The sequence below is a fragment of the Microtus pennsylvanicus genome, chromosome 7, assembly GCF_037038515.1.
Source record: "Microtus pennsylvanicus isolate mMicPen1 chromosome 7, mMicPen1.hap1, whole genome shotgun sequence".
Lineage (NCBI taxonomy): Eukaryota > Metazoa > Chordata > Mammalia > Rodentia > Cricetidae > Microtus > Microtus pennsylvanicus.
In genome coordinates, this window is record NC_134585.1 from 82,091,715 (window position 1) to 82,108,920 (window position 17,206).

The 17,206-nt window shown below is 44.3% G+C and overlaps 1 protein-coding gene across 1 annotated transcript in view; it reads left to right on the forward strand.

Moving 5' to 3' along the window:
- Mttp (microsomal triglyceride transfer protein) overlaps positions 1 to 9,725 on the forward strand; it is a 37,427-nt gene extending 27,702 nt beyond the window's left edge. The window contains exons 16-18 of the mRNA XM_075981253.1: positions 5,495 to 5,619; positions 7,910 to 8,080; positions 9,234 to 9,725. Coding sequence (XP_075837368.1) covers positions 5,495 to 5,619; positions 7,910 to 8,080; positions 9,234 to 9,408 — 471 coding nt within the window. The 3' untranslated portion in view covers positions 9,409 to 9,725. The remainder of the gene's footprint in view (positions 1 to 5,494; positions 5,620 to 7,909; positions 8,081 to 9,233) is intronic.
- Positions 9,726 to 17,206: the final 7,481 nt, after the last annotated feature.

Sequence of the window (17,206 nt, forward strand, 5' to 3'; positions counted from 1 at the left end):
GTTATGGGTATACACTACTGTGCCTTGGTTTTATGTGAATGGTGGGAACCGAAATCAGGTCGTAGGCTTGTGCAGCAGACACTACCCAGCTGAGCCTCTCAGTCCTCCAGATACAATATAAACATGTCTAGAAAAACACGTTAGAGCTCCATGGGTCTTGGTGCTCACCCTCTAAGCATTGGATCCTCTTGCTATTGCCGCCCCTTCTCCATTGCTGTACAAGAGTAACATGTGTTTCTCTGTTATTTTTTGCTTAGTGGAAAATGCCCGGGTGGGACAGAGCAGAGATGGCTGCATACTTGGCTCTCCAGTACTAGGAGCTTGGTGTTTATGCTGAATGCAGGAGCTGAGCTAGCTGGCATTGTGATGACAATGATTATGAAAATCAGTATGCTTCATCATTTTCATGACGTCATACTAATGAAGGCCTGAGCCACGGCTGACACCAGCCGGTGTTTCGGGTTCATTCTTAGAGAGGCTTGCTCATCCGTAGGGAACAGAAGTGCTTTTAGTTCCTAGACCGTGTTCTCCAGGACTTGTCTGCAGTGCTCCTCGGCTCTCATCCTATAATACCCCTCTTTATGTGGGAGAGTTTCAGTGACGACCACCCTACGGAATTCGGGTGGCTTGCCGCATTGGACCTTCTGAGAAACACAGGAGGGTTCATTGGAACAGCCTTGAGATGAGTGTCTGAGGCTTACATTTTTTTCTTTAATGCTTATACCTTAGTATAATAATATTTAAAATGGAACATTGCTAGGTACCATCTTATGGGGCATTGGTATGTACTCTTATTCATATTTATTATATTGAGCATTATATGGAGATTTTATTTAAAATTGACGTGCTGTGGGAGTGGCCTCTTGTGAAGAACAGATCTTCAACAGATCTGAAGATCTTATCTGCTGTATCATTCTTCATCAAGGCACTAGAGGGTTCTGGTTTTTAGGTTCTGTTTATGAAGTCACAGGATTTAAGAGCTGAGACAACTTTAAATTTCACATTTTGTTAAGACTCGCCCCAAAGCATCAATGACTGGGATTAAATATTTGTCTCTGTCTTTATAGCTCTTTATGTAAATTCTAAGTAGACATAGATCGCAAAAAAAAAAAGTAGTTTGGCTTTTATGATGTAATAAGCATTTGGAAGTAGGCAGTCCAGGGTTAACAAAGAAATCCTCAGGGACCAGAATCTGTGCACTTCAGCTCAGCCTGACTAACTCACTGTATAGCCCAGTCTGGTCTCAAACTCACAGAGCTCCACCTGCCTCTGCCCTCTGAGTGCTGGGATCAAGGGCATGTGCCACCATGCCCAGCTTTACTTTGGCTTTTAATCTCACCTTGTCACCTTGTGACTGTGTACTGACCATGCCCCATCTGCCACATCACCCAGTCCCCCAAGGAAGGAAGAGGAGGACATAGAGCTGGACCGCTATCCAGACGCCCTGGTAGAACGTCACTGACCAAAGTCACCAGTGTCACGTAGCTATCTGTAGCTGCAAGGGAAGTCGGTTTTCACAGCGTTGTACTGGGTGGAGATGCACGTTGAAGAAAAGCATGTTTTCCCCCATGTGAATGAAGAGGAAAACTAGGGGTGCTGCTCATACTCTCCAGCCCTCTAGTCATGCAAAGCAAACCCTCAGTGCCGCAGACCCATAAAAGACAGAGAGTGACTATTCCAGGCTTGAGAGCCAAATGCTCTTGATGCACCTATACAGCCTTAGGATTGCAGAGGAAAAACAGCCATCAGCAGGATAGTAAGTGAGGACAGCTGTGTTCCAAGAAAATTTTATTTACAACAACAGCCAGTGGAGCAGAATTTTCTGCAGGCTATAGTTTGTTAATCTCGGACTTAAATTTTCCTGTATGGCTTTCCTGTTCATTAAGATACTTCCCCCTGGGCGAGGTGTGGTCTGTGAGCCATTGCCCTTTCACTATTATACATAACCAGTATCTGTGTGTGGCAGGCTGAAGTCTTCGGCAAAGCTGAGGTTATTTCACAAATGAGCTGCCAAAGCCCCAGGCTCTGCAGAACACTCCAGCGATGCCAGTCTAGCTTGAGAAGCACATACCACTCCAGGTCAAGTGCTGACATTGAAGGAAACATTGGCAGCTGGCAGCCTGTCACAGCCACCAGGGCAGATAGAATTACTCTCTCTTCCCCCCCCCTTCTCCCTCTTCTCCCTCTCCCTCTCCCTCTTTTTATCTCTCCCTCTCTGTGTCTGCTTTTCTGTGTATATCTCTGTCTCTCTGTGTGTCTGTGTGTATATGTGTCTATTTGTCTCTGTCTCTTTCTACATATATGTCTGTCTGTCTCTGTGTCTCTCAGTGTGTCTGTCTGTCTGTCTCTTTGTCTCTCTCTGCATATGTCTACTTGTCTCTGTCTGTCTGTCTCCCCCCCCCTCTGTGTTTGTATGCCTGTTTCTGCCTATGTGTGTGTGTGTGTGTGTGTGTGTGTGTGTGTGTGTGTCTGTCTGTCTCTGTCTCCCTGTCTCTCACTGGATTACATTTCACAGATGAGTGTCTGAGAACAAGGAACCTTGTTAGCCAGGAAATAACATATTTTCCTAAATAGAAGAAGCAATGAGATGAACTATCAAAATGTCAGTGTCTATTCTATAAGAAACACCTTGCAGGTCATAGTTAAAAAGCAAAGGGATCAACCCCAAATTCAAAGTTCTGGCACCTTCTTCTTCTAGTCCATAGACAAAATGTTAAATAAATGTATTCTGGGCCAGTTGAGGATGTATGTTTATGCTCTATATTCTTTGCAATGTTCCTCGGAACAGACTTTCTTACAATGAAATACAGAGTTGTAACAATGTTTCCTCAGGACAGACTTTCTTACAATGAGAAACAGAGTTGTAACAATGTTTCCTCAGGACAGACTTTCTTACAATGAGAAACAGAGTTGTAACAATGTTTCCTCAGGACAGACTTTCTTACAATGAGAAACAGAGTTGTAACAATGTTTCCTCAGGACAGACTTTCTTAGAAACAAAGTTGTAACAATGTTTCCTCAGAACAAACTTTCTTTCAGTGAGATACAGAGTTGTAACAATGTTTCCTCAGAACAGACTTTCTTACAATGAGACATAGAGTTGTAACAATGTTTCCTCAGAACAGACTTTCTTTCAGTGAGATACAGAGTTGTAACAATGTTTCCTTAGAACAGACTTTCTTACAGTGAGACATAGAGTTGAAACTATGTTTCCTCAGAACAGACTTTCTTACAGTGAGATACAGAGTTGGAACTATGTTTCCTCAGGACAGACTTTCTTAACAGTGAGACACAGAGTTGGAACTATGTGACTGCTGTGAAGAGCAGCTGCAAAGTCCAATCCTTAGACACCATCTGGGTGCAGCCTCTCAGCCATCATTTTCCTGTCAGTGAAGAAATAAAATGGCTCCAGTGTAGATCAGCATGATGTTTAAGTGACTTCTCACATGTAAGCATACAGGTGCTCAAAATCTGTTAGTTCCATACATTTAATTATCTTAAAGAAACACTGCACTGTACAGTTGAGTCCCTTTCACAGAGGCGGGGGTGGGCATGTTGGTTTGCTCTCAGAAGCAGATTCGGTAGGCTTTCTCAAAGATTGCTTTTCTTCCCTGCAAAGCCTAAGTGTTTGTCCAAACCACTTGCAGTGAAAATGCCCTTCTCACACAGGCATTTTGACTGCTAACTGTGAAATGCTCTTTTCTGTGGCCTGGATGCTTTCATGTCCAGCTAATGCACAGCCAGTGTGAAGGTCGGGTTCTACCTCTTAGGGTCCTACTGGACTAGAAGGATTAACAGGTCTCCAGATTCCCAGTCAAGAAAGCACGCTGATGCAAGGCAAGGCGTATTCCTGAGGCAGGGTGTAGGAGTTACTTGGCAACAGGCATGGGCGTGGCTTGCAGCAGATGTCTGGTGTCGTCCATGGTTTTCAGAGATTTAAGTACACATTCGGGGATGATTGTTGAATTTTACAGGACAGGTTGTGGTTCTTTATATTTGTCACAGAGGATGACATAGCCCCTGTATCTTTGGGCAGCCACATTTTTGTCCTGGAGTAAATATAGCTTTAAGCATCCTTAGGGATGTCACCTCATGTGCCCCAACCCTGGTACAGAGCACTCAGGAGAATGCTCTGAGAATTCTCATCCTGAGAATGAAAGCATTTTCATATCAAGGTCAAACTTTCTTATTCCACTTGGGTGTGAGCCATTCCTCTGAGGTTTCCTGCCATGTTTGGTATTTCTGTTTGTAGTTCAGAGCGAAGAGCGCAGCCCTTTCTCAAAAGTGCAGTCATGGCATTTGGTATCTGGCAAATGCATGACTTTTCTGGTCTGCTCATGGCAGCTACACAAAGAAGTTAGTCACACTCTTAGCTGCCAGGAACTCTTCGCATCTCTGGAGGAATACCAGAGTGAAGGATACAGAGCCGCATTCCCAGAATCCTGCTCAGATTCAGCCCTGCCTCAGAGCCCCTGGTTTCAGTCTAGCACAAAGCATCTTCAGCCAGCATCACCCCACTTAATGTACATGAAAAGCATGGGAGTTACAGTCTAAATACAGGCGAACAACACAAAGCAGTGGCCTCCAGACAGTAAGAAAACCATCTGGGTGGGCTTTCTTTTTCAATGGCCATCATGCCGTTGGGAAATATAGTGGAGTTTGGGCTTGGCTTGACCACTGTTTGGAGTCATTTCTGATGTCAAACACCAGGGCGCAGAAGCTTAGTTCAGTTGCCTTCCCTTCCTGATCTAGCTCGGTCCAGGCAGTTCTGGAAACTTGGATCGTGTGCTGGGAGTTTTCATCCTGCAGTTTTGTTTGCCAGAAGATGTCATTGCCTGTGTTTGCCCCAACATAAAACCAGAGATGTACTTAAGGACGTGAAAAGATCCTTTGTCCAATCTTCATATTTTCAAAAAAAGCTACGGCTGGGCTTTTGTTGGAAATACCTTCATCCTCCTGGTCCAGTGGTTCTCAAATTCAGTTGTGTCAGAATCCCATGAAGGCATATGAGAAGGAGGTTGCTGGGCACCACCTTCAGAGTTTCTAAATCAGAAGTGTGGGTACCTGAGAAATTACATGTTGAAACTGTTGCTAGAGAGTGCTGACTCTCTGCCGGAAGCCACACGTTGGAAGTTGGAAATGAATCGTCCCTCCCAAAGAGAGGCAAGGATTGAAGGGAACAGCCTTCTCAATTGATACTCCGATCCTCTACTATTGTCATTGATTTATTTAGCAAATCGGCAATGCCTTCCTTTGGGGACCAAGATTAGGATAACATATTTCCAAGTCTTCTTCTCTGGGGAAATGGTTTGGTGGCAGAACCCTGGCCCAGTAGGTGAGAGGCCCTGTGCTTGCACTGAAACAAACAAGTGAACCTTGCTCTAAAAGCCCCCACAGCCTCACAGGCTAAGAGTTCACCGTACATCAGGAAGTCAGTGTGTATCTATAGAGGCATTAGCTAATCTCTGCTTATTGCTGTATTTTCTGCTTCTAGGATATTCAGCTACAGTCTGGACTAAAGGCTAATATGGAGATCCAGGGTGGTCTGGCTATTGATATTTCAGGCTCAATGGAATTCAGTCTGTGGTATCGTGAGTCCAAAACCCGGGTGAAAAATCGGTAAGCACTATGCAGAGAAATGCAGGGCTCTGTCTGGGGTGGTGCCTAGCCGTTTCCAAATCTGTGCTTTTTGTTTGCGGTTGTAACCGTAGGGTTGGAAATGATTGTGGGAATTCATTACAACGATAGCATCTTAGAAACAGGTCTGTAGGAGCATTGAGGGTCTTAGTGCTTTTGAAGACCTCCACAGACAATGCACATCTGGATGAAAGCTAATTCTTATTTTACTTTAGTAGCTGGCAGTTGTCTTCCTCGGGGTCTCTATTGCTGTAATAAAACACCCTGACCAGAAACAAGTTGGGAAGGAAAGGGTTTACTGCATCATGTAGTTCCTCCTTAAGGGAAGTTAAGGAAGGAGCTCACAGCAGGAACGGAGGGCAAAGGGCAATAGGAGTACTGCTTACTGACTTGCTCAGCCTGCTTTTTAAAATAGCACCCAGGGCCATCACCCTCTGGGTGGCAACACCTACACGGGGCTGGCCCCTCCCACATCAATTGCTAATTAAGGAAACGCCCTGCAGGCTTGCCCACATTGAGACTCCCTCTTCCCAGATGACTCTAACTTGTGTTAATCTGACATCAAGCTGGGCAGGACGGTTGATTCCTTCTCAGCTTGATGAACAAACACATTACTGCTAAACCATAACCTTCCCTTTCTTGTTCATCCCCAAGATCTCATATTAATATTACAATATAAAGCATACGTAAATTTAAAGCTTATCTCCATTGTTGGCATTAGAATCTCTCTTCACTTACTAATTCCCCTGGGTTAAATAAAAATGATAATCTCGTTTGTAACCAAATTTAAACCTTTTGTGAGTGAAAATAAGAAATACAAGGAAGGACAGGACTGCTCCTAAGTGTGGTGGAAGAGAAAGTGTATTGTAGACAAAAGAGAGAGCTTTGCCAGAGGCAGGGACATTGAGGAGAGTACAGAATGCAGGGACCCTGATCTGGCCCAGTGAGGAGAGCTGGGAGGGGAGGGGGGACCAGGAGAGTAAAGCATAGATGAAAGGGACCCAGTAACTGAAATGTCCAGGTTATAAGGAAGGGCAGCTCGGGGAGGGCAGCCCAGCCCCTGGGCTGGATAAGTTTAGGGTGGGGGGCAGCATATGCGAGACTTACCCTGTAATAGGTAGGGACTGAAGGATGCTGGGAGAACCTGGTGGCCAGGTTTTGATATGTTAAATAGGCACCTCAGCCATTTGTCCCAGGTTTGAGGCCTAACGTTTTGGGTGTAAATATTCATTGTGCATAAGCACGCTTTCAAATAAGTATACATTGTTTACTGAGGCCTTGTCCCTTTCACCCGCCCTTTCTTCCAGTGTCCTTATTGTCACTGTCCCGTCGTCTGTCTTTCATTTGCTCATTCATCCACGTAAATAACACCCCTTAAACATTTGCCTGAGTGTAAGGCAGGAGAAGATTCTGCTTAATGACTAAGGGTTAGAACAACCCTTTGGCCTGTTTTATACTGAGAACAACAGCACAGAAATTCTTTTAGAATTTGGCAGACAAAAATTAGAATCTCTCTCTTTTTTTAAATGCGTGGACATGTAAATTTGATTTCATTGTAAGCATAATTTCTCACCATTTAGTTGAAGTTTATAGTTGCTTAAAGTGCTAGTTTTGATTTTTGGTTTTTGGATTTTAAGTTTGGTTTATTAACTTATTTATTTTTAAACTTCTTCATTGTCATCCAAGCCACATGCCCCAGTCGTCAGCCTGTCTGGCTGGCTCTCAGTGACCCCTGCTAAACCCATTTTATTTGCCTATATACATATCCCATTACAAGAATGGCTGTCACACAGCACTCTCTCAGGTATCCTGGCAACCATATATGTGCCTCTAGGGAACCTCTGAGAAGAAATTAAATGGAACGGAAATAGCTAACGTGAAGCAACAGAGATAGTTAACAAGAAAATTATAAATGTCAGTTGTCTTCTTGATGTGTTCATGCTTCTCTTTCAGAAAATGTGGGTGTTTCTGGGACTGAGAGAGGACTAGGTCTCACGTGTGCTTCACCTTGGCAAACAGCATTATATGTGATATGCACTTAGCTCCAACATTCAGAATTTGAGGCAAGGGATGCCCAGGGAAAGAGCAACCTTTTGTGGCCAATCTCTGGCACCTCTGTGTCCTGGTTCCAATAAAGCTTTATGCGTACCGAGGTCACCTCTCCATTGTTAAGTGCTTCCTCCCAGTCTGCTGGTGCCGTGAGTGGAGACTCAGGGGAAGTTCTGTTAGCTCAGTGCATGTGACAATAAGAGATGTTTTTCAAAACTTCCAGGGTGGCAGTGGTCATAACCAGCGATGTCACAGTGGACTCTTCTTTTGTGAAAGCTGGCCTGGAGAGCAGGGCAGAGACAGAGGCAGGCCTGGAGTTCATCTCCACTGTGCAGTTCTCGCAGTATCCGTTCCTGGTCTGCATGCAGATGGACAGGGCTGAAGCGCCATTCAGGTGAGAGAAAAGCGAATGCTCGCGGAATTAAATCCTAACTAATCTAAAAATAACTTTTTAAGGAAACAAAGGGACTCTGTTTACTGTAGGAGTTACCACATAATTTCAGAAAAAAAATACCATATGTGCAATTTCTGTCTGCAATATCTTCACATTTGCTTCCTGGACAAAGTACATTTGGCCATCCATTTCTCATGACCCAAGAGAATCCAGTTATCTGTACAATTGCCACCTGACCTTGTTTATGTTTGGACCCAGTCTTGAGAATTCGGCCTTCGGAATTTAGAAAACATGTGTCCCAAAGCTTAGGTCCTTAAAATCCTGTTGTACAATTCCTCGTGTGTCTACACCACTCCTCTTCCATCCTGGGCCCAGCTTCCCTTAACACCGTGTCCTTGGGTCTAGTTGCCAGTCTTTGTAGCGGAGCTATCCTGTGGAGCTAGGATGATTTGAGTCTAGGTAACACCCAACTCCTCCATAGTAGTTTATAAATGTTTCCTAGGACTTATACCATAAGGAATCATTTGAACATTTAAAATAGCAAGTTACAATTTATATCTTCTTTTATGATAACCAGGCCAATGTTAAGTACCTTATTTTACCGGTATTTCATGATCCATATAAAAAAATGCATCAATAATTCAAGAACAAGTACCAGTAAGTCACATTTTCCTAGAGCAAGCAATAGTGGCTTACACTCAGAACATTAACTTATGTTTATGTCTGGAATAATTCCCCATAAAAACATGCAGTGACCATAAGCCCAGCCATGTGACTAGCTAGCCTAGTTCTCCATTTTGCTTGGGCCATATTGCTGGGAATAGTTCCCTCTCAACACTCTACTCTTACATCCTGTTGGATGCTCCGAAGGGGAGTGCTCTTGGGGTGGGGCTTCTGGAATGAGTGGTGAGAGGCAGCAAGGCCTGTGCGGTTCAACAGCATCCCAGGAATTCACAGTGTGGCAGGACCTCCAGCCTCCAGCCTGTCGAAGTGTGCTTATTGGTACCAGAAGAGAGGAAGAGAAACAATGGGATTGCGCTGCAGGACAGCACTTGCAGCTCCTTTGCAATTTCCAGAGCAGGGCAGAAGCACCTGGGACCAGCGAGGGTGGCTTGACTGTTTGTAACTCCGCCCTTCCTCTCTTGTTATGCAGGAAATTTGAGACAAAGTACGAAAGGCTGTCCACGGGCAGAGGCTATGTCTCTCGAAGAAGAAAAGAAAGCCTGGTGGCGGGATGTGAACTGCCGCTCCATCAAGAGAACTCCGAGATGTGCAACGCGGTGTTCCCCCCTCAGCCAGAGAGTGCTAGCTCAGGCGGATGGTTTTGAAACCCAAGAGTGGTGCTTCCCTTGGAACCATTTCTTTGTGAGCTATGTGCTTTGATGTGCCTAATCTTCGCTCTCCGAGAGCACAGTGTTTACATGTGTACCTGTATTTAAGATGTTTGTGAAGAGCCATGGAGAACGTCAATGAATTAAACTTCAGCCTATTCAGGAGATGCCCCAATGTCACTCTGAGTCACCATAGGACACTTGCAACAACACGCCTACTTGTTGTTCTTTGCAAAAGTCCTACCAAGTACAGTGACTCTAGTTTTGTTTTAAGAAGAAGCTAGTGTCTGTATAAACAAAGAAAACAAAAACAAAACCCCTGTAACACCCGATTTGGTGTTACACCCTCGGTACAGTTCGCGCGCCACTGTACCGAACGCGAGTCGGGCAAGGGCCTGGAGATTGAAAAGAAGACACAGAGAGACCAGGGTCATTCGAAAGGAGATCAGCCGAATGCCACTTTATTCAGCGTTGGGGGAGTTTTTATCTACCTGACTGCAGCACAAGGATCTCCGCCCAGGCAGGTGGGAAATTACCATATTATCAATGGAGTGAATGCCCTGCAGCTAACCACCAGGCGGGGCAGGCATAGCACAGAAACACACAGGAAGCTTAGTAAGTAGATCATAAACTGTCCCCACAAATGCACCACAGGAATAAGGGAGACCAGGGCCCTACAGGTCCCCCTTTTGTATAAATTATGACTAGGCCTGTCTTGGGTGGCATTGGACGTCAGGCAATACCCCTTACCCGTCATGGGAAAGCATCCAGGTCAAAACACATTTCCTGTCTTAGGTTGAGGCAGCCCCCCAAAAGCCTTTCCCGTCTTTGGCTCACTAGTCATCCATCACCGAGTTCAGCCAGATTTGTGCTGAAAGATTCTCTGGGGCAATAGCTAAGAGGACTTGCCACGTGGCAACATTGACCTGAGCTTGCCTTTGGCTCTGGCATCATAACCATGAAGATGATGCTCCAGCATATGTAAGCATCCCTTAAGGAGACTGTGCTTGCTCAATCCTTAATAATTCTGCCCAAATTGGAGCCCTTTAAGTAAGGTCTCAGCGCTGGTGAAAATAACCCTGGTATAGCTAGCTAACTAGAATAATTTTAAGAGCCAATTAGTAAATTGTACACCTCAGGGTCTGTGAATAACAACAGCAATAAGCTTATTACTGTAACATCTAGCAGTGGTCTTTAACCACAACCAAGAGCAAAATTAACTGCAATATTCATTTGTAAATTTAGCTCAATTTGAATGGCTACGGCATTTGCAACCTGCCCTGAGAAGGTATCCTTTGTGCTAGCAGGAAGCAACTGACTGACTAATGAAAAATCCAGCAGCTTTAGCTGCTGTAGCAGCAACAGCTGTGGCTGCCGATATCATGGGATGGGTAGATAGGTAGACGGGCGAGGAACAATCCTTGGCACTCGGACCACCACAGCCAGCTCCTCAGGAAACCCGCAACTCTTCAGTTGACAAGCCAGAATCTCTTTGATCTCTCGGCTCTGTCCTGTCTTCAGGCTTCTGGACAGGAAAATCCACAGCACGCACCAGCCGCTCAGGTACCCATATTGGATTGTCAGCATCCTGCGGGAAAACACAAACAGCCCCTCTTCCCCACACCAGTACAGGATCTGGACCATGCCAGGTGCCATCTGATAGATTCTTCCATTTGACATGAGGCATCCTGGAAGAATCTGGCCGCCAATGCCTGTCAGCGGCAGTATGAGATTGAGCATCAAGAGTCAAAAAATTTAAAATGTATAAAATAAAAGATAAATGATCTCTGGGGGTGGAACCATATTCCCCCTTTTTTGTTTTATGCAAATAGGCTTTGAGCGTACGATGCGCTCGCTCCACTATAGCTTGTCCTTGAGGATTATAAGGTATACCCGTTTTGTGAGAAATTGAAAACTCAGAACAAAATTTAGCAAAGCCAGTGCTAGTATAGGCTGGTCCATTATCAGTTTTTACAGTTTTAGGAACTCCCATGTAGGCAAAAGCCTGGAGACAATGACTTTTTACATCTCGTAATCTTTTTCCTGTGTGAGCTGAGGCAAAAATGAGATGAGAATATGTATCCACGGTTACGTGAACATATTGTATGCGCCCAAAAGAAGGAACATGGGTGATATCCATTTGCCATAAATGATTAGGGGCAAGCCCACGAGGATTAACTCCCAAATGGGGAACAGTTAAAAGTTCTGTACACAAAGAGCATTTTTTAACAATATTAGTGGCTTGCTCTCGAGATATCTTAAAATGAAATCTTAAAGATCCAGCATTGAGATGAAAACGATTATGAGCTTTTTCTGCAGCTTCATAAGATTCCTGACTAACTACATAAATCTGACGAGTAAGCTGATCGGCCAAAGCGTTTCCCTCACTCAAAGGACCAGGGAGGTCAGTATGAGCCCGCAAATGCCCTACGTAAATGGGTACAGATCGGGCCCAAAGCAAAGTTTGAATAGCCAATAACTGCATCTGGACTCGAGATACAGAGGCAATATAAGCTGCAGTTTCCAACGGTGCAAGAATTTTGCTTATATACTGACTGTCAGTAAAAAGGTTAAATGGAATATCAGCATATTTCTCTAGGGCCATCTGGACAGCAACCAATTCAGCCACCTGAGCAGAGTTAGTATTAACAGACTGAATATCAAAATCAGGAGGGGAGGCTACTACAGCTCTCCCGGTGGAAGATCCATCAGTAAACACATTCCGTGCCCCTGCCAGAGGCTGCAAAGAAATAATTTTAGGGAAACATACCGGATGATTTTTAAAGAAGGTGACTAACTTATCAGAAGGATAATGATTGTCTAACTTGCAGGAATTAGTGCATAAAAATAAAGTCCAATCTTCAGCAAAATTTTGTAACCAAGTTATTTCTGCCTGGGTATAAGGTGTAATAACCGTATCAGGTAACACTCCAAAAGTTTGCAAGCTAAGCTTATATCCTTTCTGAATAACACGTAGCACAGCTGATGGATAAGAGATAACAATTTTTACAGGCGACACATGTTCATGTACCCACAGGATGGGTCCTTGCTGCCAAAAAACTCCAGTAGGACTATGCTTGGAGGGGAAAATTATCAACAGCAGTGGCTGACTATAGTCAATATAATTAATATGAGCAGAGGCAAGCTTTTCTTCAATTAGAGTAATACATTGCCTTGCTTGAGGTGTTAACTCACGAAAGGAGGTTGGGTCTGGATTCCCCTGCAGAATGTCAAAAAGTGGTTTTAAGTCTCCAGTAGAAATTCCCAGACTGGGCCGGACCCAATTTAGGTCTCCAAGCAACTTTTGAAAATCATTCAAAGTTCGTAGTCTATCTAGGCGAAGAGTAACCTTCTGCGGTTTTACTCCTGTCTGCAACAGTTGATGCCCCAAGTATTGATATGGAAACTGTTGTTGTACCTTTTCGGAAGCAATAACTAACCCAGCATGTGCTAGGCATTCTTGCAAGTCAGCAAAAGCCTCAAGGACTACTTTTGGGTCCTGTCCAGCTAATAGGATGTCATCCAAATAATGACTTATATACAGTTGAGAATATTTATACCTAATAGGGGCAATAACCCGTGCCACAAACATTTGGCAAATTACAGAACTATTGGCCATACCCTGGGGCAGTGTTACCCATTGGTAGCGCTTGTATGGTTCTTTGAAATTTATAGAAGGTACACTAAAAGCAAATTTATCAGAGTCTTTTGGATGCAAGGGAATGGTGAAAAAACAATCCTTCAGGTCAATAACTAAAAGATAATATCCTGCAGGAATACCTACAGGCTGAGGCAACCCAGGTTGAGTTGCCCCCATAATTTCCATGCAATCATTTACTGCTCTAAGATCTTGCAATAACCTCCATTTACCAGACTTTTTCTTAATAACGAAGATAGGGGTATTCCAGGGAGAAGTGGATGGCACTATGTGTCCTGCTTCTAGCTGTTCCTGGACTAGAGTACGAGCAGCCTGTAATTTTTCTTTACTCAGGGGCCATTGCGCTATCCAAACAGGTTTTTCAGTTTTCCATTTTATAGGAATGCTTTCTGGCTGCTCTGCAATGGCCCCTAGGAAAAATTTCCTAACCCTGTATGCTGTCCAGGTGACTGTTGTATTATTTTCTTGTCTGCTAAAATCTGCACATCCCCCTGCAGATTTTTGCCCAAACCCTGACCAGGGACAAAGCCCTGCTTCAATAGCATACGCTGCACAGGTTCAGTGGTCAGAACTGCTCCCATAGCTTGCAAAACATCTCTTCCCCACAAATTAAGAGGAAGGTGTTCCAGGACAAATGGTTTAAAAATGCCTTTATGGCCTTCTTCGTCCTCCCAATCTAAATACTGAGTACTGCACTCTGGAGAACTGGCCGTTCCTACTCCCTGCAAGGTAGTAGAGGCTGGCTGTAGAGGCCAGGATGCAGGCCAGTGCCTTTTAGCAATCACTGAAGAATCAGCCCCTGTATCAGGAAGGCCTTGGAACCTTTTCCCATTGACTATTAAAGTAAGAGTGGGGCGATTCTCTAAACTAGAAACCCAATAAGCTCCAGGGGATCCTGTGGAGCCAAATCCCTTGTCCCCTCGTTCTTGTTTAAAGAAAGGATTAGTAGAGCGAAACATGGGCAAAAGCACTAATTGAGCTATTCTCGTTCCTTGAGGGATGACAAGGACTCCCATACCAGCTTCAATCATAATTTTAATTTCTCCAGTAAAATCACAGTCTATAATTCCTGGTAAAATTTTGATTCCTTTGAGCGCAGAACTACTTCTACCCAAAACTATACCTACTGAACCCTCTGGGATAGGTCCAAATACTCCAGTCCCCAAGGCTTGCACACCCATTTGTGGGGTCAACACTACTCGGGCGGAGGTACAGAGATCTAGTCCTGCACTTCCTGAGGTGCCTTGTACAAGGTCGTTGACAGTGAGGCATTTCTCTGAGGAATGAATCTGATGGGAGCTGCTGCTCCGCTCATGGCCCCGTACACTTGTGTATTGGGGGCCCGGGGCAGGCCCCTCCCCCCGTTTTTTGACCTGGGGATAAGATTTCCTTGACTGTCCGTCTTAGAGTGACAGTCATTGGCCCAGTGAACTCCCTTTTGGCATTTTGGGCAAACACCTGGATTCCTTCTAGGCTGATTAATTGCTCCTTTACCGGCAGGGCAGTTCCTTTTGAGACGTCCCGACCTTCCGCATTGAAAACAATTCCTAGACCTAGCTCCACCCTGACCTTCCTTGAGGGCAGAAACAATGACCTGGCCCATCATGTGGGTGCCATCAATGTCTCTGCATAATCGGATAAAATCATTCAAATCTCCATCTCTATGGGGGCGTAAGACTTGCTGACAGAACTTGTTTGCATTTTCGAAGGCCAAATGTTTAACGACTGGCATAGCTGAATCCACATCCCCAAAAATGCGGCTTCCCACCTGTAGAAGGCGGTCAATGAACTCAGAATAAGGTTCTGAAGATCCTTGAAGGATCTTTGAAAGCTGTTCTCGTGATCCTTTGTTAGGTAAAGTTTTCCAAGCTTTAACGGCCGCTGCAGCTATCTGAGCATAAATTGCAGGATCATAAGCAATCTGTGCTTCTAAGCTAGCATATTGTCCTTCCCCAGTTAACATGTCAAGGTTATTCTGGGGGAAACCTGCTTCAGCATTTTTGCCTACAGTCTTTTTGCAATTTTCCTGCATTTCACCTCTCCATAACAAATAATCTCCCCCTGAAAGACAAGCCCTGCAAAGCTGCATCCAGTCATTGGGTATAAGGTTGAGGTCTGCAAAGGATTCCAATAAAGCTACAGTGAAAGGAGCATGAGCTCCATAGTCTACAACTGCTTCTTTCAACTGCTTAATATCCTTAAAAGCCAGAGGGTTATGTTGCCTGGTCCTCTGTCCCTGTTGATCAATCTTTTCCACAACAGGATAAATCTGCTTCTTGCGCGAGTCGGGCAAGGGCCTGGAGATTGAAAAGAAGACACAGAGAGACCAGGGTCATTCGAAAGGAGATCAGCCGAATGCCACTTTATTCAGCGTTGGGGGAGTTTTTATCTACCTGACTGCAGCACAAGGATCTCCGCCCAGGCAGGTGGGAAATTACCATATTATCAATGGAGTGAATGCCCTGCAGCTAACCACCAGGCGGGGCAGGCATAGCACAGAAACACACAGGAAGCTTAGTAAGTAGATCATAAACTGTCCCCACAAATGCACCACAGGAATAAGGGAGACCAGGGCCCTACAAACCCCCAAACCATAAAGGCTTAGGCAAATATGAATTTGATTCAACAACTTTCGCCAGAGTGAGCCCTTGACAGAACCTTAAGCTTGCCTTCTAAGAAGCACATTGCCTAAGCAGGGCAGGAGTGGAGGGACCCCAAGCAAGCTATTTTTCTCCCTTTTTTCTTTTTCTTCTTCCTCTCTTTTTTTTTCTTGGTGGTTTTTTTTTTTCCCAAAAGGTTTAGAGAGAGGGTGGAGATAAGACTTAAAATCTTTGTTAGTCAGTAGTCAGTCTCAAGAATTACTATTTATGTTTTATGTTGGTTTTATAAGCCTAAAAGTGACAGGATTAAAGCATACTGTAACATGTCTCTGCTAGCCCTGCAGTGAGACCACTTGGAAATCACTCTCCCTAATTTTGGAATTATCATACAGGAATAAAAACAATTGAGTCTCAGAGCATCCGTAGTTTTTCTCAGGATGTGTCTTTTGGATGCTGTAGCGTGGTACACAGGTCTTTGGAGAGCACACCCTGTAGGCCCCACTTTCTACCTCAATTGTTTGGTGGTAGAAGCTCCATCTCTTTGACTATAGTTTGTACAGAGATTGGAAGGATTGTTCCTCCCAGAAAGTGATGGATTTGTAGTTCAAAACTATGACACTGAATAACGACTTTGTGTGTGTTAAAGGGCCACACCAAACATTTGAACATATTTATTAATAAGAAAGATATGTTTATTGTAATACCCCCCAAATAGTCAGGTGCTCATTTGTCTAGCAAACATATGCATAAAATGGAAGTTCAGCTGCAGCAGAAGATGAAGTGTGATGATGAAATAAATGTATGTAATTTACTGAACTCCTCTTGTCCCGTGTTGCTTGACTCCATGGTTCTTTGATCTAGCTACTTATGAGCCCAGGGACAGATGCACCGAGCTAAGTCTCTGCAGCAAGGCACACATCCCGAGTCTCTATCACTGGGTAGTCAGCTCTCTGAAGGACAGAGCACCAGTTTGTCAGGACGGGGCAGTTTGTCAGTAGCTTTTCTACACACCAATAACAAGCTTTCTTAGAACCCAGGAATAAAATTCTGTTTACAATACATTCAAAAAATCCCCAGGAATAAACCTACCGAAGGAGTTAACAAATCTAGTAATGAAAACTTAAAGACACTAAAAAGAAATTAAAGGAGATGGTAGCAGTTAAAAAGACCTCCCGTGCTCACGGTTTGGCAGAATTAATATCACGAAATGGCCACATCAAGGAGAGCAATCTACCATGTGCCTCCACCAAAATTCTTGTGTCATTCTTCACAAAGGCAGAAAAAATAACTCAAAAGTTCCTAAGGGAGCACAAAAGACCTGGAATAGCAAACGCAACGCTGTGCAGAAAGAGAAATGCTGGAGGCACAGCAGTGCCCGACCTCAAATTAACTGTGAAGCCTTTGTAACAAGACCAGCTCCATACTAACACAAAACAACTGCGGGATAGAATAGAGGGCCCAGAAATAAACCCACATAGCCAGTCATAGCCACCTAACTTTTGACAAAGGCCTTAGGCGCACAGATTAGAAAAAAGGC